The sequence below is a fragment of the Caenorhabditis elegans genome, chromosome V (genome assembly GCF_000002985.6).
Source record: "Caenorhabditis elegans chromosome V".
NCBI lineage: Eukaryota > Metazoa > Nematoda > Chromadorea > Rhabditida > Rhabditidae > Caenorhabditis > Caenorhabditis elegans.
This window is the reverse complement of record NC_003283.11, coordinates 9,154,881-9,175,519: the sequence shown is the minus strand read 5'-3', so window position 1 is coordinate 9,175,519 and position 20,639 is coordinate 9,154,881. Positions and strand designations below refer to the sequence as shown.

Below are 20,639 nucleotides of genomic sequence, written 5' to 3'. Positions count from 1 at the left end.
GGAAAACTATACTGTTTTTTGAAGAAAAAAGTGAGAAAAGAAGAGAAAAGAAGTCGCAACGGAGAAACGCGAAAAACACGCCAAGGTTAGTGTTGACGCACTTGATGTCGACAAGAATTGCGCAAGCGTGTTATACGCGGCAGTTTAAATATTGATTTTCAAGGAAAAGTGTTTGCATATAGCGTTGTTAATTGTTTTTATTAAAAAAACGTCATTCATGTTCAAAATATACATAAACTGTTTTATTCTGATAATGGAGAAAAACTGAATCACAATCTACAACACTGATTTCCACATTGTGAGTAATTCGGCTGACATTGACAAGTTGACGTGCTTGCAGGCATACACGATACATTTGCAGGCTGACATTGAGCAACACAACCAGTCTGACACGCTTGTGCACATTGTTGTTGGCTCTGTTGTTGAGCTTGGCATTGATTCTGACAGGAATTCTCACATTGTGGCTCACATTCAGATCCGCTGTTGAGAACGCTTGAGTTTAGAACAATCTGGAAGATGCATCAAAATTTCTTTTGTCTTTTTTTTCAATCAAAACCTAGAATTTTGTAAAGCTTTGAAAGATAGAGTTCCTCAAGTCCCAAAGGCTTAGAATATGAAATACCTGAATGATGGGAGTAGTTGTTGTTGTGGATACCGTAGATTGATACTGTCCACAGGTGTTACTTTGACATTGTTGTTGGCACTGCTGATTGTTGGAAGTGTTGGATCCCGAACACTGTTCAGCACATTGAGATACGCATTTTGAGTAGGATGATGTCTGAGATGATGGTGAACATGAATTTGCACACTGGTTATTGCATTCATTGGCGCATTGATTTGTTTTCTGATTTTGAGATGCACATTGATTGTTGCATTGTTGAATACATTTTGGAGCACATTGACTATTTGAGCTTCCCGATGTTATTTCAAGGCGGATAACAATAGGAGCATCTGTTGTCGTTGCTGGAGACTGCTGGAATCCCATTCCATTCTGAATCCCACACCGTGCTTGGCATTTTGCTTGACATTGAGAGATACAGTTGGTATCTGCATTATTAGCAATCGTCTGATTGTCTTGACATTGCTGTGAACATGATTGCTGACAAGCGGGTGCACATAGTTTAGTGCTGACTTTGATGGTGACTGGAACACTTTTAGAATTTGATTTTAAGACACAATTGCAGTTGCTAGCAGATGTCGATTGTTGAGTGTTATGACATGTACATGTTTGAGATTGAATTGCAGAATTACACGAACAAGATGACTGAGGTGGACTACACTTACAGTTCTGACGTTTGTCACGGATGGTTGATGACTGAAAAGTTGAAAAATCGTGATTACAAAAATACTAACATCCTGGAGCTACGATCAACTTACCGAAGCGAGTACAGCAAAGGTGACTAACAATATGAAATGTGTATAAAGCTTCATGATTTCACAAAATTGAAGTCTAAAAAATATAAGCTTTAATTTTTTGCTGTATGAGCCCCTCAAATTCTCTTATATACTTTTTCCTGCTAATGGCTACTTCTTTGATCGAAGATTTGGCCAACCGGTTAAGTTTGCCGACACCAGCATAAAGAAATTCCGTTCATCGCATTCAATTGAGTTATAGGAGCAAACATTAAAAATTGATGGTATAACTTCTTACAATAACATGTGAACAAACAGCACGTGGGCATAATCAAGAAAAGAAGCTTTTGATTTTGAAGTTGATAAGGGAAACGATCAAGGTGTTCAAGACCGAAAATAATATTTTCAGTTTGAGTAAGTTGAAAATTATATTATTTTTGAATACTTTTTAAACAGCTAACAGATATTGCAATAGAGTGCTTGAAGTTGTATGTCAATATAGTTTTCGTGAATAGACATTAATTACAGTGCGGCTCATAATAAATTTTATTGTTTTTTTTAGTATTCTACAATTCCATCGAGTAGCTCCTGAAAATGTGAATAGCCTAGATAGTAACCGATTGAGAAAGTAAACGTGCGCTTATGAGTTACGTTTCGTATTTTCACAAAATCGCAGTATAATTTTTAGTCATTTCTTCAAAAACCAAAAATCTACTGTACCCTTATTGTAATCAAAAATGTGACGGAATCTCGCATGAAACCAAAGATTGTTTACAATCCCAAAAATAATCCAAAAATTGCCCTGTTTCTCTCAATTCACTGTACATTTTCAAAGTTTTCCACAGATACATTTTCATTCATCTGTGAAATCGAATCTTTTAGACTATGTATTTGTCATAAAATTTTGTGATTCTTTTTTGTTCTGTTCACTCTCTGTCCCTTATCGTTCGTATCTCTATTTCTCTATTCTCTCGTTACCATCTTATCTATTGTTATTCCATTTTTTTGGTCATTTGTTTATTGAACTCCCTTTACTCAACTGCACACAAACATTTCTTTTTATTTTCTTTTGAATATATGCTCCATGCTAACCAGAACTGACCTGTTGATTCTTTTTTTTTCCCAATATACTAGTCCTTTTCTTAAGTTTTACCAATGTTTTTAGATGCCGCTGACTGGTATATTTTTCAATGTGAATGGAAAAGATGTGAATGAAGAAAATGTGGATCCAGAGCTAACATTGGCCTATTATTTGAGAAACAAGTGTAAGACTGGAATGAAAAATGTATTTATAACTTGTAAAAACACATTTTTAGTGGGTCTTCGTGGAACAAAACTAGGCTGCGAAGAAGGAGTTTGTGGATCGTGTACAGTTGTTCTTGGAACGTGGGATGATTGTCAGAACAAAGCAGTGTACAGAGCAGTCAATGCATGCTTGGTCCCATTATTTCATGTTCACAAGACTTTTGTTATTACTGTGGAAGGAGTTGGAAGCAGGGATAAAATACATCCAATTCAGGATAGAATGGCTAGAGGACATGCGTTGCAGTGTTAGTTCAAAAAGTGTTGAAATTTTGATGATTTTCTACCATTATTTTGAGGGTCTACCATAGATTATGATAATTACTAATTTGAAATTCTAAATCTCTATAATTTTCAGGTGGATTCTGTTCACCGGGCTTTGTGATGTCTGCATATGCGCTTTTCAGTAATCAGCCAAATCCTACAATTCAACAAATCAACGCTGCAATTCGTGCAAATCTATGTAGATGCACTGGATACAGACCAATTCTTGAAGCTCTCTATAGTTTTTCATCGGAAAGTGGAGGATGTTGTGGAGGGAATAAGACCGGAGGAGGATGCTGTAAGGATAAAAGTTCAAGTGATGAAGATGGAGGATACGATGAGAAACTTCTTTCTTTCAACGATTTTCCAAAATATGATCCCACCCAGGAAATCATATTTCCACCTTCTCTCCGAGTAATTTGACAATTTAATGTAAATAATCTATCTAGCCGTTTCAGGTGTTTTCTGACTCTGAAACCCCAGTTACTTTAAAAGGGGATCGAATTGAGCTTCTTCTTCCAAAAAACATTGACCAATTCAAAAAATTCAAAAAGGATAGAACTGTTATTTCTTCCGGACTTATAACTAGATTTGGTAAGTACCCATTACAGTATCAAGTATCTTACAAAACCAATTTTAGTATCAACTCGTAATCCAAAAGAATTTTCTCAAAAATGGATTAGCACAAAATATGTGAAGGAATTCAATGAGATCACAGTGAATAAAGATTCTGTAGTTGTTGGCGCCGCTCTAAATATTCAAAGTAAGTTGCAAGATTATAATTTTTCTCAAATATGAAGGTATTCAGAAATGGCTGATACTCTCACCAGCTCATTAAGCATCAATATTGGAAAGGAAATTGACTCGTTTATTCAAAAATTTTCATCTCCTCAAATTGCAAACTTTGCGGTAATTTATTCAAATAACTTACAGTTTTTAATTTATTAAATTTTGTTTCAGACATGGACTGGAGCTATAATTTCCGGGGCAAAATCTTCGTTATCTGTTAGTGACTTGCTCATTTTGTTCAATGTACTAGATGCAAAACTAACATTGCTTAATAATTCTGGAGAGCTTACTCAAGTTGCAATCGAAGAGTTCGCAGAGAAAAAACTGTTTGCAACTCACACGATAGTTAATGCTATTTTCTCAAGATCTTTGGTACGATATCAATTTTTCCAATTACATAAAGCTTGAACAAAAATTTCAGACTGGTTTCCTGTTTTGTCTAAAACTCGGCGAGACAAGTGAACAAGACTCTACTAACTTCAACTTTGCCGCTCTTGTTGGAAACCAAGTCAGCAGAATTTTTGTTGGTCTTGGTGGGCAACCAAAACGATTGACTAGTTTGGAAGTTCATATTGATGCTCTAAAAGGTTTGAGCGTATCTGATCTTTGTCAAACAACTGAAATGAGTGATTACAAAAACGTGAAGATTGCTCTCACTCGATTTTCTGATTTTATGAACCACAAAGAGAAGACTGAAGAAATCGAGGGAATCAATTATCTGCAATATTTTAAGGTAGATAAATGTTGAGAATGATATCTCATATTCGTTATTTCTAGCCAAAGACAAATGAATCTGCTGGAAGACCTATTGCCAACTATTTTAATGAGCGAGCGATCACAGGAGAAGCTTTTTATGTCAACGATATTCAGGCATACAGTGAGATTAAAATCACAAAACATCGCAAACTATTGAAATTTCAGACGCTGTTCATCTTGGATTTGTACTTTCTACAGTACCACATGCTGAAATAACTAAAATCGATGTTTCTGAAGCATTGCAACTTGAAGGAGTTGCTGGGTACTTTGGGGTTTCCGATGTTCCTGGAAATAACACGCCTGGACTTCAAATTTCAAACATGAACTTTCCTGACGACACGACTATATTTGCTGATAAGAAGGTTAGTATACGTCCACTAACTACGATTTTTTGTATTTTGATAGGTCGAATCGGTTGGTCAAGTGATCGGAGTGATAGCTGCGAATGATGTTGTATTGGCAAGAAGGGCTGCAAAATTGGTCAAAGTTGAATACAAGGAATTGCCATCATTGGTTAATTTCAAGGAAGCCATTGAAGCAAAATCACTACTCGGAGATGTTCAACACTTTGGAAAAGATGAAAACCTTGTTAAAGAAAGTTTAGAAAACTCTTCTAAAGTTTTGGAAGGAGAATGTGATATTGGTGGACAGGAACATTATTACTTGGAGACCCAAAGCAGCTTGGTTATTCCAGGGGAGGGTGATGAACTGTAAGATAACTTGATTAAATACAATGTGAATAGTATTGATTTAAAGAATTGTAAACTGCTCTACCCAAGGAACAAGTTTCACTCAACTCATGGTTGCAGAAACCATGAAAATTCCAGCACACAAGATTATTGTTAAAGTAAAGAAAAGTTAGTCAATGTTGAATAACATAATGAAATTCCAGACAAAACGACTTGGTGGCGGATTTGGTGGAAAAGTGAATAATGCTTCTTGGATTGCGTGCATGTGTGCAATTGTTGCAAAGAAACTCAATCGTCCAACATATGGATTTCTTTCTCGAGCAGATGATTTGGCGATAACTGGAAAACGACATGAAGTTCATGCAAAATACAGGTTTGGCAATTTTTAAAATTCCAAATAAGATGCCCAATTTACTACTATCGATGTGTCAATTCCAGAGTTGGTATTAATTTCGATGGAAAAATAGAAGGAATTCATTACCAAGCTTGGCTGAACGGAGGATGGTCAAAAGATCATTCAGAAGGAGTCACAATGGTTATGGGTCTCATGGTGGATGATGTGTATAACATGGGAACAATTCGTTTTGATGGATACCCAGTAAAAACCAATTCAAACAGTAATACGGCACTTCGAGGATATGGTAATCCACAATCAAAACTTATCAACGAGGGTGTGATGAGAAGAATTGCTAGAGACGTTGGAAAGAGCACAGAAGAAATTAAAAGAATCAATTTTGCTCTTGAAGGAGGAAGAAGGTACCTTGGTGGAAAAATACATAATGATGCGCTTGTTGAATGTTGGGAATACTGTAAAAAATGGAGTGAATTTGAAAATAGACAATCTGGCATCAAACAATTCAACAAAAACTCAACAGCTGTGAAAAGAGGAATTGCTATGTCATCAGTTCGCTTTGGCCTTCCACATCCTGGTCCAACGGGGCACGGAATCGCAAGTCTTTTGATTAATTTAGACGGATCTGTTCAATTATCAATTGGTGGAACTGAAATGGGTCAAGGATTGAACCAGAAAATGTTACAAGTCTGCAGTGAAGCATTGAAGGTTTTAAATAAAAATTAGAAACATCTTAACTAAACTAATATTACAGAGACCAATTGACACCATCACCATAGTTGATTGCAGCACTGACAAAGTGACAAACGCACCGGAAACAGGTGGAAGTCAGAATGCAGATACTAATGGATTGGCAGTTTTGGCATGTTGTAAGAAAATCATGTCTAGGTTACAACCGATTATTGACAAAAACGATGGAGAATGGGAAAAGTCTATCCGAGAAGCTTATGGTGCCTATGTACCACTACAGTGTACAGAATACGGAACGTAAGTCGATTTAGTCAAAAGGTTTTAATTAAAAAAAAATACATTTTTTATTCAGAGTGGAAAGGGCGAAATTCGGTGTTGGTGAAATGGAGTCTCCTTACAATACAACTGGAGCATGTGCAGTAGAGATGGAAATTGATACACTAACTGGATACAATCGTGTGATCCGTGTGGATATTGTCATGGATGTCGGGGAAAGCTTGAATCCGGCCCTCGATATTGGACAAATTGAAGGAGCATTCATACAAGGATATGGTCTCGTAACTTGCGAAAAAATTACATTCAATAAAACTACCGGACAATTGGATCAAAACACTGCAGGAAAATATAAGATACCAAAAGCCAGTGATGTTCCAAAAGACTTTAGAGTGAAACTTCTGGGCATTAATAATGCAAATGGAGCACAAGTTTACTCGTCAAAAGGAATCGGAGAGCCACCACTAATGATGTCATGTGGGGCAGTTCATTCGTCAATAATGAATTGTATTGATAATTGGAGAAATGAAAATGGTATTCATGAATTTGTGGATACAATTTCACCACTCAGTGCTGAAAAAATTCAAGAACTCTGTTCAAAGAAATAATTACATCTAATTAAATTTTATTTGTCTTCTTATAAATAAATTGTTGTATATATCTCAAGCCTTTTGTTGATATTTAATCCACAGACCATGATATTGATCATCTATTAATTCTTCGAACATTTCCATTCAGAACACTTTTGTAACAATTTAAATCGTTTTGAAATGAATTCGATGTGTTTATATTTTAATCAGGAGGCGTTTGGATTTATAAACGAGCGTCCGACAGGATTAGTGTGCCACTTTCTTTTTCAGTCCACACTTGTCCCCTCTCAACACTTTTTTGTTATTCTCTCACTTTATCCTCACCTCTCGCCTAAAGTTCATTTCAAATTTTTGATTCATTTCTTACTGTGTGAAATCAAGAACTAGACGGAGTCGGAGTGGTTGGCTCGAGATGCTTCAATGAGTCGACGGACTGCGTCGAAGTTACTAGTTTTTGTATTTTTATGCTCTTTATGTTTTGGAACTCAACGGTATGATATGCCGAGAAAAATTGACTTGTTTAATGATTTGATTACACAATCGACAACTCCAGCATCTCCAAAGGTGAATAATCAAATATACAACTTTCAAACCAAAGCATTTATAATTTTTGTAGTTTGTTTTAGTTTTTAATTTTCAAGTTTTCTTTTGATAATTGTTATTCTAAAAAATTGAAAGCAATGGGTAGTTTTGTTCAAAGTTCAAATTTATACAACAACGTCTACCTACTAAAAAATGGTATATGCCGAGTTTTAAGTTGATTCGAAAGTTGATCTCGTATAAACTAGCTGATCTGAACTTCCGAACTCAAAGTTTTTGCCGAATTAGCACGAAACACAAGTTCCCAAAATATTTCAAATGTTTTCAGTGCCAATGTCTTCCACCAACAACTCCATCCACCCCTCCAAACTGTATTCCTTACGATTCTCGATTGCAAGCAGCAAGTCTTGAAGAAGCTATTGTGGCATTCCCAGATCTTACCATTACTCGACAAGAGAAGACACAACAATCTGTAATTCTTTTTTTTTCATTATGTTTTCGGATCTCAATTAACTTTCAAATTATGGAAATTTGTTTTAAAGCTTTTTCGGAGTGTAAAGTAACTATAATATTTCAGACTGCAACACTAAACAACTGCAAAACTAAACAATGCCGTGATTGCTATAAAGATCTCAGAAGCCAGTTGCGAAAAGTAGGAAGCCTCTTGCAGAATCGCTTCTAGAAATGTTCACTTCCAATTTTCAGGTCGGTCTTCTTCCAGGAACCATTGACCAGGTGTTTCACAATCAGCGGAACTTCACAACTTGTCAAAAATATAGATTTGCAAGACAGGATAAAGGAGTCTATGAGAAGAAAAAGAAAGCCAAACAACATTATGATTGGGATTATGTAGAATGTAAGAGAACATTCAGTGTTCTTTTTTTGGAAAAACTCTCAAGTACAAATTGAAAGGTTTCAGATGATGAAGATGAAGATGATGATTACTTTTGGGATGGATTATTTTGGAAGAAGAAGAGAAATGTATTAAAGAAAATTGTAAAACGAGACGTTGAAGCTACTACTGCAATTTCACAACCACCTAACAGTACAGCAATGAACTCAACCGGAATTATAGGTTTGTATTGAAGACATAATTTTTTTTCTAAAAACTTCTTATTGGTATATATTTTTCAACACTCTGAAAATAAGATATATTCAAAACAATAATTTTAAGTGACCGTCATAAATAATTATGAAAAGAAAACAACCATTCAAAGGTTTTTTTAAAAATTTTTACTCAAAATGCGTGTATTGTTCTCCCTCAAAAAATTATTTCCGGGTCGTGAATTCCCTTACGAGAATTTCAATTCCCCTCGGGTGGTCATCATCTCAAATTCCAATCTTCTTTTTCATTTTCAATCTCTAACAATTTCAAATTACTAGAACCCACAAACCAATGTTCGATAACGGCATGCAACCTTGAGAGAGTCTCCGATTTGATGTGTAACCTTCATTAAACCCTGTAATACAAGTCATGTCGACAAACCAGATCTTCATCCCTTCAACATTTGGCAGAAAAGTGCAATTCGTCTTTTACAGGAATTCGATTTCCGATCTCTTGCACAACTCGAGGCGTCACTCCAGATGGATTAGGAACTGTTTCCCTTTGTAGTACATGTTGGGTGTGGCGACGTCTTCCGAGTACCTACTATCCTGCATATCTTAACGAAGTCGTGTGCGATTATGCGGACACATCGTGTCTGAGTGGTAGTGAAAAGACAGAGAAAGTGGGGGAAAAAGAAAATACCATTTTTTCAGGATACGCGTCATGCCAAACTGGAACCCAACAGTTGAATGTGCTACGAAATGACAGCGGGAAATTGATTCCAATATCGGTATCAGCTGGAATCAATTGTGAATGTAGATTAGCAGTTGGATCAACACTTGAATCACTCGTACTTGGACAAGGAATTTCCAAAGCAATGCCGCCAATTGACACAACTAGTACAAAACCACCAAATTTGGCAACAAGCACAACAAGCCATTCCTAATTTATTTGGGTATTTTACTCTTGATAATTGTATTAATGATCATTTAATGTTGTTGAATATCACACATTTAACATATTCAATCGAAGAAATATAACGACGTTCCACAACATCCAGTATACGTCTTCCTCTGTATTGAGTTTTATTCTTTGACATTGTGTCATGTTTCAGAACATAGAAATATACCAAAGTGTTGAGAAGCATTGTATAATTCAATTGAATCTTTTTCAGTTTACCTCTTCTCCTTTTTCACCGTTTCCGTCATCAAAACGCCGTTATTCAAGGTGAGATTATGGCGATAAATGAATGCCATTCACAAAATTGCAAGACACTATTAAAGAAGAAGAGGTTTAGAGATTTGTACCGATCATAGCTTCTTCTGAGAAAGCGACCTTGGCGGCCGTACTTGAAGAGAAGCAATTTTTATCGCCGTAGAAGATGTTGCCTGCCACCCACCCTGTACGTTGTTTTTTTGCTTATCAACATCTGAATTTTGTTGTCTTTTGCACCGCCTACTTTTACTATGGAATTTGAGGAAATATAATATGAATTGAAGAGAATACGCTACCTGTCAAAGAAACGTCACGGTTAGGGTAGTATAAAAGGGAAGGGTAACACTGAATAAGGTACCTGGCTTTCAGTCATGGAGAAATTTCTTGTAACCCTCTCTACCGGAGCTGCCTCCATCGCCGTTCTCGCCGTTCTTTTCACAGTTCCATCCCTCTACAACACCATCAACGAGGTTCACGATGAGGTAATAACTATTCATTATTTATTGCATTTTTTAATCTAAAATATTTATAGGTTCTCGATGGAGTCTCTGTCTTCCGTGTTGAGACCGACTCTGCATGGACCGAGATGATGGACATCCAGATCACCGTTACCCCACCAACCAAGCCACGTGTCAACCCATTCAACTCTATCTTCCGTCAAAAGCGTCAAACATTCTCTGGACTCCCAGCTTGGTGCCAATGCGAGCCAACTAAGCCAACTTGCCCACCAGGACCACCAGGACCACCAGGACAGCCAGGAGCCCCAGGAACCCCAGGAGCCCCAGGACCAAAGGGAGACGACAACACCGCTACCTTCGCTCCACTCACCTGCGCCCCAGTCTCCCAAGACTGCGTCAAGTGCCCAGAAGGACCAGCTGGACCAGCCGGACCAGAAGGACCAGCCGGACCAGCCGGACCAGACGGACAACCAGGAGCACCAGGAAACGCTGGAAACCCAGGATCCGACGGACAACCAGGAGCCCCAGGAGACAACGGACAAGACGGAGCCCCAGGACAAGACGGACAACCAGGAGCCCCAGGACAAGACGGACAACGTGGATCCGGAGCCCCAGGAGGACCAGGAGCCCCAGGAAACGCTGGACCAGCTGGACCAGCCGGACAAGACGGAGCCCCAGGACAAGACGGACAACCAGGACCAGCCGGACCAGCTGGACAAGATGGAGCCCCAGGAAACGCTGGATCCGATGGACAACCAGGAGCCCCAGGAGGACCAGGACTTCCAGGAAACGATGCCGCTTATTGCGCTTGCCCACCAAGATCCGCTGTCTTCGTCTCCCGCCATTAGATTGGTTCAAGACAAGCATCGTCTCTTTTCTTTTTATCAAAATAAAATCATTTTCATTCAAATTTTACTTTTAATAATACATCAAACTACAAGTTAATGTTTGCCGAACACACGAGAGACATTCTTATTTCAATAGTCATTTCGAAAAATTTCACTTTGTCTTTTTGGTCTGCCATGAAGATAAGTGTAATTCCACCTGACAAGAGTGCGAGGAAAGAGGCTGAAAGGTTTCATTGTTTAGTAGACGACAAAAATGTTGGTTGTAATAAACATAAAGTAAATGAAGTGTGTTTTTGTTAAGAATGGCTTAGAAAAAAGTGTAACTTAAATATCATTATGCAGTCTGTGACTAAAGGTCACTAATTTTTTCACAAGATGAAATGGGATAAAAGTTTCGCCAAGTTCGGACGAGTTTAGAGTCGAAAATTTGAATACCGCTTTGAGAAATTATCAATTTTTCTACGATTTAACTAGGAAAGACATCAAGGCTTTCAGTCATGGAGATTGCGAATAGTAGGAACACTAGTTTATAGGTACCTATCAAGTAATAAGAGCATACACATGTACAAGGGTTTTGCTGGTTTTTGCACCCATCGGCTGACAAAATACCTCAATCAGCGAAACAATATTCGGTAATATACCAAGATATGCAATACGAATAGTGACTAGTGAATAATTAATTTACACTAGTTTTCGCGAGTCGTAACATTGTCAAGTTGACAAAATTTGAGTTTTTACCCGGAAATGGATTATTTTTTCAATCTTCAAACTGTCATAACTTTTTTTGTGAAACTTTCTAGACATCTCATTTTAAAATGAAGTGCTTTCGAGGGAGATTTCGGAGTCTAATAAAGCAATGACTTACATTTTGTAAGGCCAGATATAAAATGTTCATCAATGTTTTGTTTTACATATTCATCAACAACCATTCTAAAAATTCAGTCAGGCGCACCCCGTGAGCGATCCAAGAGGTTTAATTGTAAATGTTATCATCCAGTCAAGGAATTTTAAGGTAACGCAAAATATTTCTAAATAACATCCCATCTGACACATTCAGATCGCAACATATCATGCAATCGCCTCGAGAGAAAGTTGTCCGTCCTTCTTCCTCTATCACCTACTGAGAGAAAAGCATTTCATCTTTGTCCGCTTTTTCTCTACGGCCTGCCCACTTTACTATCTTCCTCGTTTGTGGCTTCTGAATGAGGAAGTTGAGGCAAGAAAGACAAGAAAAAAAGCGAGTTCATGGAGACAAATGGAATATTTCATTACACATCTCTATGCAAAAAAAAACTGTATGAGTAATTCAAAAAGAGGAGTATAAAAGGAGGCAAGATAACTAGGAAAGACACCAAGGCTTTCAGTCATGGAGAAGATTCTTGTAACCTTTTCTACCGGAGCTGCCTCCATTGCTGTTCTTGCTGTTCTTTTCACCGTCCCATCCCTCTACAACACCATCAATGAAGTTCACGATCAGGTTTATATATATATACTTTTACAAAATAGTTAAAACAAAATTTCAATTTTATAGGTACTCGATGGAGTCTCTGTTTTCCGTGTTGAGACCGACTCTGCATGGACCGAGATGATGGACATCCAGATCACCGTTACCCCACCAACCAAGCCACGTGTCAACCCATTCAACTCCGTCTTCCGTCAAAAGCGTCAAACTTTCTCTGGACTTCCAGCCTGGTGCCAATGTGAGCCAACTAAGCCAACTTGCCCACCAGGACCACCAGGACCACCAGGACAGCCAGGAGCCCCAGGAACCCCAGGAGCCCCAGGACCAAAGGGAGACGACAACACCGCTACCTTCGCTCCACTGACCTGCGCCCCAGTCTCCCAAGATTGCGTCAAGTGCCCACAAGGACCAGCAGGACCAGCCGGACCATCAGGACCAGCCGGACCAGCCGGACCAGACGGACAACCAGGATTCCCAGGACAACGCGGTAACGACGGATTCCCAGGAGCCCCAGGAGCCCCAGGAGACAACGGACAACCAGGAACACCAGGACAAGACGGATTCCCAGGACAGCCAGGAGCCGACGGACAACGCGGATCTGGAGCTCCAGGAGCCCCAGGAGCCCCAGGAAACGCTGGACCAGCTGGACCAGCAGGACAAGATGGATTCCCAGGACAAGACGGAGCCCCAGGACCAGCCGGACCAGCTGGGCAAGACGGATTCCCAGGAAATGCTGGATCCGATGGACAGCCAGGAGCCCCAGGAGGACCAGGACTTCCAGGAAACGACGCCGCTTATTGCGCTTGCCCACCAAGATCCGCTGTTTTCCTTTCCCGCCATTAAATTTACTTTCATTGTATTCTCAATACTTTCCATGTCATAAAATAAAATTTTTACTTTGTCTTTCATATTTTTAACAGCCTTGTTTACCGATTGAAATCAGCTGAAAACATAAGGAGAAGTCAACAGTAGCACCCGATTGAAGCAATGTAGTGTAAAATCATGTAGTTACTCAACATTTATTGTTTGATTCAACCTTTTCTTCTGTTGTCCAATATAACCAAAAACAACAACAAAAACATTTTTGAGATACAAAATCATTGCTACATCATTAATCAATCTTCATAAAGTCTGATTTTTCGCTTCGAAAAAGAAGCGTTCAAATTAGAGTCAGCCGACCAACAATCTGATCCTGTTTCGAACACCGCAGGTGTCAGATGGATAAGTGACAATGTTGCGGAAGAAAGAGAGATGATGGGAAAAGTTTTGAAAAAAAAACTGGCTTTCCTTTTTTTAGGGATCCTTTGATGGAACCCAGAACTGTGGGAAACATTTAATCCAAATATTTTGGCTAAATAGTTTCATGTATAGGAAAGAACAACAAACATGTTTTAATTAAACATAAAACGCAATTTGAATTTGTTACATTATTGTATTCGAAGATACATTTAAAAAAATTAAACTTTAAATTTTAAAATTTCATCATTCAGATAAATCTGGCACATAAAATGAATACATGAACAGTTTTTTAAACATTGCTCTTGGGTGTTGTCAAATCTAATTCGGATGTTTTTCAGATTTAAGGCTGGATATCTTATTAAACAATTTTAATTGATTACTGACTTAAAATTCAAATAATGGTAAGAGTTTTTTGGAGCTTGTGCAAAAGCCAAACCACATGATAACTATAGTGCAAAAGCCAAACCACATGATAACTATATTTTAAAGTAAAGTGTAAAAAATAAATGTTGACTAGGGGCTCTCATGTGAAAGTATCACTTTTTAACACAATTGCTCTAATGTAGCTCATGGTGGCTCCTGGAATGAAGTTTAAGCAAAGCTAGTTTGAAAAAAAATTATTCATTACCCTAAATTGTAAATTATTTTTTCAATCCAAATGTCAAACGCTTCCTGGATAACAACGTTAGGTATCAGGTTCAATTTCGTATCTTTCTTTATCAACTACGTAATATCTTTTTTTGGCTTTTTCATCAGGTGTCCTTCTATCATTTTTTTTGGTTTGTCTTACAAGCAAATACCGCCCGTCTTACTAGCTGATCGAAGAATGAGTGAGAAATTACGCGAAGTTAGTAGACGCATACATCATGTTACAACTATTGGCACGTCTGAAGACGGTGATGATAAAATGAAGAGAGACGCAGAATGACCTTACTCAAAAGAATCTGCCGATGGGCGGACTGGGTTGTTCTGAGAACGATGTATAAAAGAGATGAGTGAAGTCGAAAAAGGCACCTGGCTTACAGTCATGGAGAAACTTCTCGTTACCGCCTCTGCTACCGCAGCCACCTTCGCTGTTTTCGCAGTTCTCTTCACTGTTCCATCCCTCTACAACACCATCAACGAGGTTCATGATCAGGTAAATAAATATAGTTCTGGAGCAAAGATAATATAACTTTTTAAATAGGTTCTCGATGGAGTCTCTGTTTTCCGTGTTGAGACCGACTCTGCATGGACCGAGATGATGGACATCCAGATCACCGTTACCCCACCAACCAAGCCACGTGTCAACCCATTCAACTCTATCTTCCGTCAAAAGCGTCAAACCTTCTCTGGACTTCCAGCCTGGTGCCAATGCGAGCCAACTAAGCCAACTTGCCCACCAGGACCACCAGGACCACCAGGACAGCCAGGAGCCCCAGGAACCCCAGGAGCCCCAGGACCAAAGGGAGACGACAACACCGCTACCTTCGCTCCACTCACCTGCGCCCCAGTCTCCCAAGACTGCGTCAAGTGCCCAGAAGGACCAGCTGGACCAGCCGGACCAGAAGGACCAGCCGGACCAGCCGGACCAGACGGACAACCAGGAGCACCAGGAAACGCTGGAAACCCAGGATCCGACGGACAACCAGGAGCCCCAGGAGACAACGGACAAGACGGAGCCCCAGGACAAGACGGACAACCAGGAGCCCCAGGACAAGACGGACAACGTGGATCCGGAGCCCCAGGAGGACCAGGAGCCCCAGGAAACGCTGGACCAGCTGGACCAGCCGGACAAGACGGAGCCCCAGGACAAGACGGACAACCAGGACCAGCCGGACCAGCTGGACAAGATGGAGCCCCAGGAAACGCTGGATCCGATGGACAACCAGGAGCCCCAGGAGGACCAGGACTTCCAGGAAACGATGCCGCTTATTGCGCTTGCCCACCAAGATCCGCTGTCTTCGTCTCCCGCCATTAGATTGGTTCAAGACAAGCATCGTCTCTTTTCTTTTTATCAAAATAAAACCATTTTCATTCAAATTGTATTTTTCTCCAAACACACAATTATAAAGTTTGCATTCAGTTAATGTTGTGGAACAGAACCGCAATTACGATTATTGGGATCGTAGTAACCTATGTATATGTTATTTTGAAACGGCCATGTTTTTGTCCTGACGGTAGGAGGACAAGGAAGAAAAATAACTACTCAGGGGAATATGGTAATAAAAATATGTATGGGAATGGGAACATAAAATTTGTGAGTCAACCAAGATGGGAACGGGAAATAATAATTTTGAAGAATCGCATCCAATGCGACACTCGGAGGGGACCGAAAGGGAAGACGAAGAAGGTAACATAATAAATTAAGAAAATGTAGAGGAAAATTACTAACAAAAAAGTCACGAAATTATTAAATAAATTAATGTGTATGTCGAAAATCCTGATAACAGAAGCTGCATGTAGTAGTGGATTGAATCTGATCTTTGAATGCTCTTCTTGAAATCGTCGAAGTAAAATCCGATAATGAGAATTGTCGGGGCTCGGGAGGGCGCCAAAGATGGAAGAAATTGAAACAGTGATAGTAGTTAAGAATATTTCTTGGAAAGTGCCGAAAGTATATTTCCGTTAGTAGTATCTGCATCAAAATGATGAATGTATTCATGTTGCCTCGCCTTTGATTATTGTAAACGATTAACTAATTGAGACTGCAGGTATTCGCATGCTGCTCTCCAAAACTATGGGCACTCCATGCTTTGTGGAGTCCATCCTTCATGTAGTCTGATGAAGGTCGATACTTCTCCTTGATTGAGCAAGTATTTGATAAGCTATCAACATGTCTGATTCATTGAATAACTGATGAGTCTTTTGTATTGATCCGCATAATATTTCCAAATTGTATCAGCAACTATTCCTACAGTATTCAGGTCGTTCCAATACAGCATCTGCTTTGCCGTTGTAAAAGACGATATTAAAAGATTTGCACAACTTCGTTTGACGTAGTAGGAATAAAATAACAAGTTGAGCTTCAGGTTGTACTGCACCCTACGATGGGTTGCCACTTTGTCAGCACCGCTGAAAAGACGGCATCCTCATCGTGTAGATCGTGAAGATTGCAGATTAAGCTGGGTCACCACTTTGTCCTGACGGTAGGAGGACAAGGAAGAAAATAACTACTCAGTTGTTCCAACCAAATATTTATTAAATAGAATAAGGGAAAGGGAAGTAAGGGACTGTCTATAGAATTGGGGAAAGGAGAAGTTGGGCCTCGGAGGATCGGTAGGGAATAGGGCTATATCATTGTTCACTCTGTCTTATTCTGCAATACCGGGCTCCTTTATAGGAGCCTCCTAATTCGATTAGCAGGGGGCGTGAGGGATGCAGGGGAATATGGTAATAAAAATATGTATGGGAATGGGAACATAAAATTTGTGAGTCAACCAAGATGGGAACGGGAAATAATAATTTTGAAGAATCGCATCCAATGCGACAAAGTTCGATGTTTCAAAATCAAACAAGTTTCGAAAACGAATTATGACGAAACAAAACGTTCAGGCTCAAAAGCTATTGAGAATTGAAAACTATCCCTAAAGGTATTTTGGCTTCCTTTTGAATGTTTTGTTTTTTCACGGCTGCAAGAAATACATGTTTACTAACAAATGTAAATGCGCAAAACATGCCAAGAACTTTTCCACAGCAGAATCCCGATTTTGGATCATTTTACCAGGAAAAATTAAGCCATTCTAAACCTCAACAAGAATCACAAGCACGTGACAATATGTAGCGATTATCAAATTTCAAGCAATGTTTTGCATTTCAGTATACACTAGAACTTCAATTGAATTGTTGAAAACTTAATTTAGAAAAATTGAATCAATCAAGATATGCAACATTTCAAAGGTTCATTCATCCTTCTCACAGAAAACTTTTCTCATTTTTCCCCAGCACATATTCTTCTTCTTTGAACCAAGCAAGTTCTATCCAATTAGAGGAATCATTTGCATATTGCTCAAGAGAACCTGGAATATGAGACGCAGACTGAAAAGAAAAAGGCGGAGAACGGAAGGCACTTCATAGTGTTTTGGCACCACGTTTAAGAGCCTCGGAGCTTCACCCACAGGAGCCATTGGAAAATATCAAAACAAAACATCTTTAACCCCTGGGTGCTTCACTCATTTTTTGGTTGCAATTTCTAACCTCTTTTTTTTCTCTTTTTACAAAACCGGGAGGCTCGTTTTTTAATCCATTATTCACATTGTTTTCAGTTCAATGAATTCATCACAGAGTACAATCCAGAAAGAAAAAGAGAAAAAAGAAGACGAGGAGGTGTTGGAATTCTTTTTTTTTCTATTTCTGGGTTTTTTGTTTCGAGTTTGAAACTGCAAATATTTTGAACAAGTTTTAAACCTATTTTTCTGCATCTATTCGTTTCAACTTTAATTTTTTACAAACATTTGCTCATAACTCCTTCATATCCGACTATCATACATTTGATTAAGAGTTTCTAAGAAAAGAAAAAAATTAAGAAAAAAAAAAAGTAAAAACTAGTATCCTAGGAAACTTTGACAGCATGTCAATATTATAGGCGGACAAAATTCTCAAAATGAATTCTATATGTGATATTGCAAGGGGTTTTGAAAATTCAAATTAGAAACATTTATAAAGTGAAGAGACCTGAATAAAGCAGGTTTTCAAATTACAAAATATCCGCATCATAAAAACCATACAGTTCAAACAAATTGCCAACAACTAACCAAAACTTGAACCAATTCCTTCACACTAATGGAATTAGTGTTTGTTCTTATTTTGTTTGATCTAAAACTATATTTACTTATTCCTTTTAAATTCAACTCTTCATCTCAAACTCTGTGGAAATGACACTCCTAAAAAGTTAAATTTCAGTTGAACTCCGTATTAAACCAAGTGAACGGAAACAATTATGAGCGTGCACCCTGTCATTATCTGTCTTTTCATTTTCTTTTTCATTTTGCCGCCTTCTGCAGATACTACTGTGAAGTGTTTTAAAGGTACGTTGAATGAGCAGAAGAGCATTTCGTGTGCGTGACGAGTGATTCTTTAGGGTTCTCGGGAGATGGAAGGCCGTTCAAACAACGTCTTTGTCAGACAGAATATTGCATAAAGTGGGTTGAAAGAAGAAAAAGAAAAGGCAGCAAGTTTATTGGAATTTTCATTTTGCAGAACGACAGAGCCAACTGGCGGAGCTACTTACGGATGTGATGACTTTACGCCGTTTTGCAAAGTGAGCGAACAAAACGAGTTTGAAATTGAAAGAACAAATGTGCAAAGTGAAAATCAGAAAAAAAATTGTCGAAAAGATTGAATGTGGCGCAGCCCTGGTGTAGATTTTCTGGAAATTAATTATAAAAACCATACTCATTGAAAGAGCAATGTCAACTTTAACAGAAAACAAATACTAGAAGCGGACAAAACCCATATGTAGCGGACAAAGCCCAATGCTACATACTGTAACTATGGAAAAATAACGGAATACACTTTCGCTTGTAGAAAATGAGTGGGGTCAATGCCGGTTTTATCTAAATGTATGTATTGTCAATTTGCCAAAAAATGACCAACAGTGAATAAAAATCACAATAAGGATTATTTAAACTTAAATTTAAAAACAGCGTATTTTTCTATCGTCTGACACTTAACAATGGTTCCGGTCTTTGAAAAAAATATTAGAAAAATACATTCCTATATGTTATACTTGAAGCTCGATTCCCGTATTGTTTCTCAAAAGTATAATTTATGATTCTTAGTGATAGAAATTCATTCTAGAACGTTTTGTTGTTTTCTTATTCTAAAAACTCGTGAGTAACGTTTTCTTCCAGTGATTTCCATAGAAACTTCTAGACTTTTCTATTCTTTTAATCTTTTCTCAATGTTTTCTTTTTTTCAGAAAGACGAATGCGTGGTCACTTCGAAACAAAGTAAAGTCTGTTGCTGTAATACTGATCTGTGTAACTCTTCTCCAATCACTTTCTGGCCTGTGTCTCTACTATTCTTCATTTTATTTTCTTATTTTATGTCTAGTTATTAGTTTGAACTTTATTTATTTAAAAAAATATTCCGACAAAAACGGGTTATTTTCTGATGATTCACTTCTTTTCCCGAATAAATGTTTTTTCAACTAAAGGTAATTCTGTTAGTCAAACCAAATTTATTGGTGTAAAAACGAATCCAAAGAGAATAAGAGAATGTACCAGTTTTATCGATTGATCATTGCATTCTAGTAGTTGACATAATATGATAAAAAGGAAGTAAACCTTTTTTTTCGTTTTTCGTCGAACAAAGATTCGTTCAGCAATTGATTCCTTTTCTTGTTCTCAACTAGCACTGATACTGCTTAGTTTTTTCTTTTGAAAAAAGATACTGTTTCAATTTTTAATCTTTCTTGATTTTTTGAATCTTCGGAGAGAAGAAAGAATATAACTTGGCTTTCATATCCTAAGAAAATTATTTTTTTCTCGAATTTTTCCTTTATTTGAAATATTTTTGTTAATGTTTCCAAATATTTGTGAACACTTTTTGATTCACCTATTTCATATGCACAGAATTTATGTACATAAAAATAACTTACATAAAATTTCATCGGCGAGTGATGAAAATAACCAAAAGCCAGTAATTCCCAAATACAATAGATCACTCAATGATCAACTCATAGCTCTTACTATTTTTTGTTCTCGAAAATCAAATAATGTTTGTTTCACTAACTAGTTATTATTTACCTTCATTCATTTCCTCGTTTCAATCATTCCTTCGAACGCAATTTTT

General features: G+C 38.1%; 7 protein-coding genes and 6 non-coding genes across 14 annotated transcripts; 9 read left to right on the top strand and 4 right to left on the bottom strand.

Annotated features, from left to right (window-relative positions):
• Window positions 1–269: 269 nt before the first annotated feature.
• On the bottom strand, window positions 270–1,431 carry pqn-16 (Activated in Blocked Unfolded protein response; the record flags this gene model as incomplete). 2 transcript variants are annotated; one of them, NM_001322581.3, is made up of 4 exons in its annotated part: window positions 270–509; window positions 623–1,143; window positions 1,285–1,315; window positions 1,378–1,431. In NM_001322581.3, 4 exons carry the CDS (start codon window positions 1,429–1,431, stop codon window positions 270–272), a joined length of 846 nt encoding a protein of 281 aa, NP_001309624.1. The 2 variants fall into 2 exon arrangements, with proteins under 2 accessions (NP_001309624.1, NP_505378.1); NM_072977.3 differs by having other exon boundaries at window positions 623–1,315.
• A 1,083-nt stretch (window positions 1,432–2,514) lies between these two features.
• On the top strand, window positions 2,515–7,127 carry gad-3 (putative aldehyde oxidase gad-3). Its single transcript, NM_001307733.3, has 16 exons — window positions 2,515–2,618; window positions 2,670–2,903; window positions 3,014–3,333; window positions 3,378–3,513; window positions 3,560–3,682; window positions 3,728–3,828; window positions 3,880–4,080; window positions 4,130–4,441; window positions 4,486–4,585; window positions 4,630–4,826; window positions 4,870–5,174; window positions 5,221–5,311; window positions 5,357–5,526; window positions 5,592–6,213; window positions 6,260–6,492; window positions 6,548–7,127. Exons 1-16 carry the CDS (start codon window positions 2,519–2,521, stop codon window positions 7,074–7,076), a joined length of 3,774 nt encoding a protein of 1,257 aa, NP_001294662.1. The 5' UTR covers window positions 2,515–2,518; the 3' UTR covers window positions 7,077–7,127.
• Window positions 3,573–3,593, top strand: 21ur-13393. The gene has a single exon (NR_069163.1).
• Window positions 7,128–7,187: 60 nt separating the features above from the next.
• Window positions 7,188–7,312, bottom strand: C24B5.7. The gene has a single exon (NR_069162.1). It is a non-coding gene; the product is annotated as an Unclassified non-coding RNA C24B5.7 (non-coding RNA).
• Window positions 7,313–7,330: 18 nt separating this feature from the next.
• On the top strand, window positions 7,331–9,705 carry B0222.11 (uncharacterized protein). The gene is made up of 7 exons (NM_001038375.6): window positions 7,331–7,622; window positions 7,927–8,070; window positions 8,176–8,250; window positions 8,304–8,454; window positions 8,518–8,673; window positions 9,138–9,305; window positions 9,357–9,705. Exons 1-7 carry the CDS (start codon window positions 7,479–7,481, stop codon window positions 9,587–9,589), a joined length of 1,071 nt encoding a protein of 356 aa, NP_001033464.1. The 5' UTR covers window positions 7,331–7,478; the 3' UTR covers window positions 9,590–9,705.
• C24B5.9 lies at window positions 7,664–7,829 on the top strand. The gene has a single exon (NR_069161.1). It is a non-coding gene; the product is annotated as an Unclassified non-coding RNA C24B5.9 (non-coding RNA).
• Window positions 9,706–10,212: 507 nt separating the features above from the next.
• Window positions 10,213–11,228, top strand: col-10 (Cuticle collagen 10). The gene is made up of 2 exons (NM_001383367.2): window positions 10,213–10,340; window positions 10,391–11,228. The coding sequence occupies exons 1-2, from the start codon at window positions 10,230–10,232 to the stop codon at window positions 11,162–11,164; spliced, it is 885 nt and encodes a 294-aa protein (NP_001370309.1). The 5' UTR covers window positions 10,213–10,229; the 3' UTR covers window positions 11,165–11,228.
• Window positions 11,229–12,514: 1,286 nt separating this feature from the next.
• On the top strand, window positions 12,515–13,528 carry col-145 (Putative cuticle collagen 145). The gene is made up of 2 exons (NM_072974.8): window positions 12,515–12,641; window positions 12,696–13,528. The coding sequence occupies exons 1-2, from the start codon at window positions 12,531–12,533 to the stop codon at window positions 13,467–13,469; spliced, it is 885 nt and encodes a 294-aa protein (NP_505375.2). The 5' UTR covers window positions 12,515–12,530; the 3' UTR covers window positions 13,470–13,528.
• A 1,349-nt stretch (window positions 13,529–14,877) lies between these two features.
• Window positions 14,878–15,934, top strand: col-144 (Nematode cuticle collagen N-terminal domain-containing protein). The gene is made up of 2 exons (NM_001380721.2): window positions 14,878–15,003; window positions 15,052–15,934. The coding sequence occupies exons 1-2, from the start codon at window positions 14,893–14,895 to the stop codon at window positions 15,823–15,825; spliced, it is 885 nt and encodes a 294-aa protein (NP_001367319.1). The 5' UTR covers window positions 14,878–14,892; the 3' UTR covers window positions 15,826–15,934.
• Window positions 15,935–15,979: 45 nt separating this feature from the next.
• B0222.10 lies at window positions 15,980–17,104 on the bottom strand. The gene has a single exon (NR_151549.1). It is a non-coding gene; the product is annotated as an Unclassified non-coding RNA B0222.10 (non-coding RNA).
• A 1,636-nt stretch (window positions 17,105–18,740) lies between these two features.
• B0222.15 (Activin_recp domain-containing protein) lies at window positions 18,741–19,990 on the top strand. The gene is made up of 4 exons (NM_001307843.2): window positions 18,741–18,871; window positions 18,925–18,985; window positions 19,044–19,104; window positions 19,765–19,990. The coding sequence occupies exons 1-4, from the start codon at window positions 18,784–18,786 to the stop codon at window positions 19,903–19,905; spliced, it is 351 nt and encodes a 116-aa protein (NP_001294772.1). The 5' UTR covers window positions 18,741–18,783; the 3' UTR covers window positions 19,906–19,990.
• On the bottom strand, window positions 18,982–19,113 carry B0222.14. The gene has a single exon (NR_069160.1). It is a non-coding gene; the product is annotated as an Unclassified non-coding RNA B0222.14 (non-coding RNA).
• Window positions 19,991–20,611: 621 nt separating the features above from the next.
• 21ur-14438 lies at window positions 20,612–20,632 on the top strand. Its single transcript, NR_069159.1, has one exon.
• The last annotated feature ends 7 nt before the right edge of the window (window positions 20,633–20,639 follow it).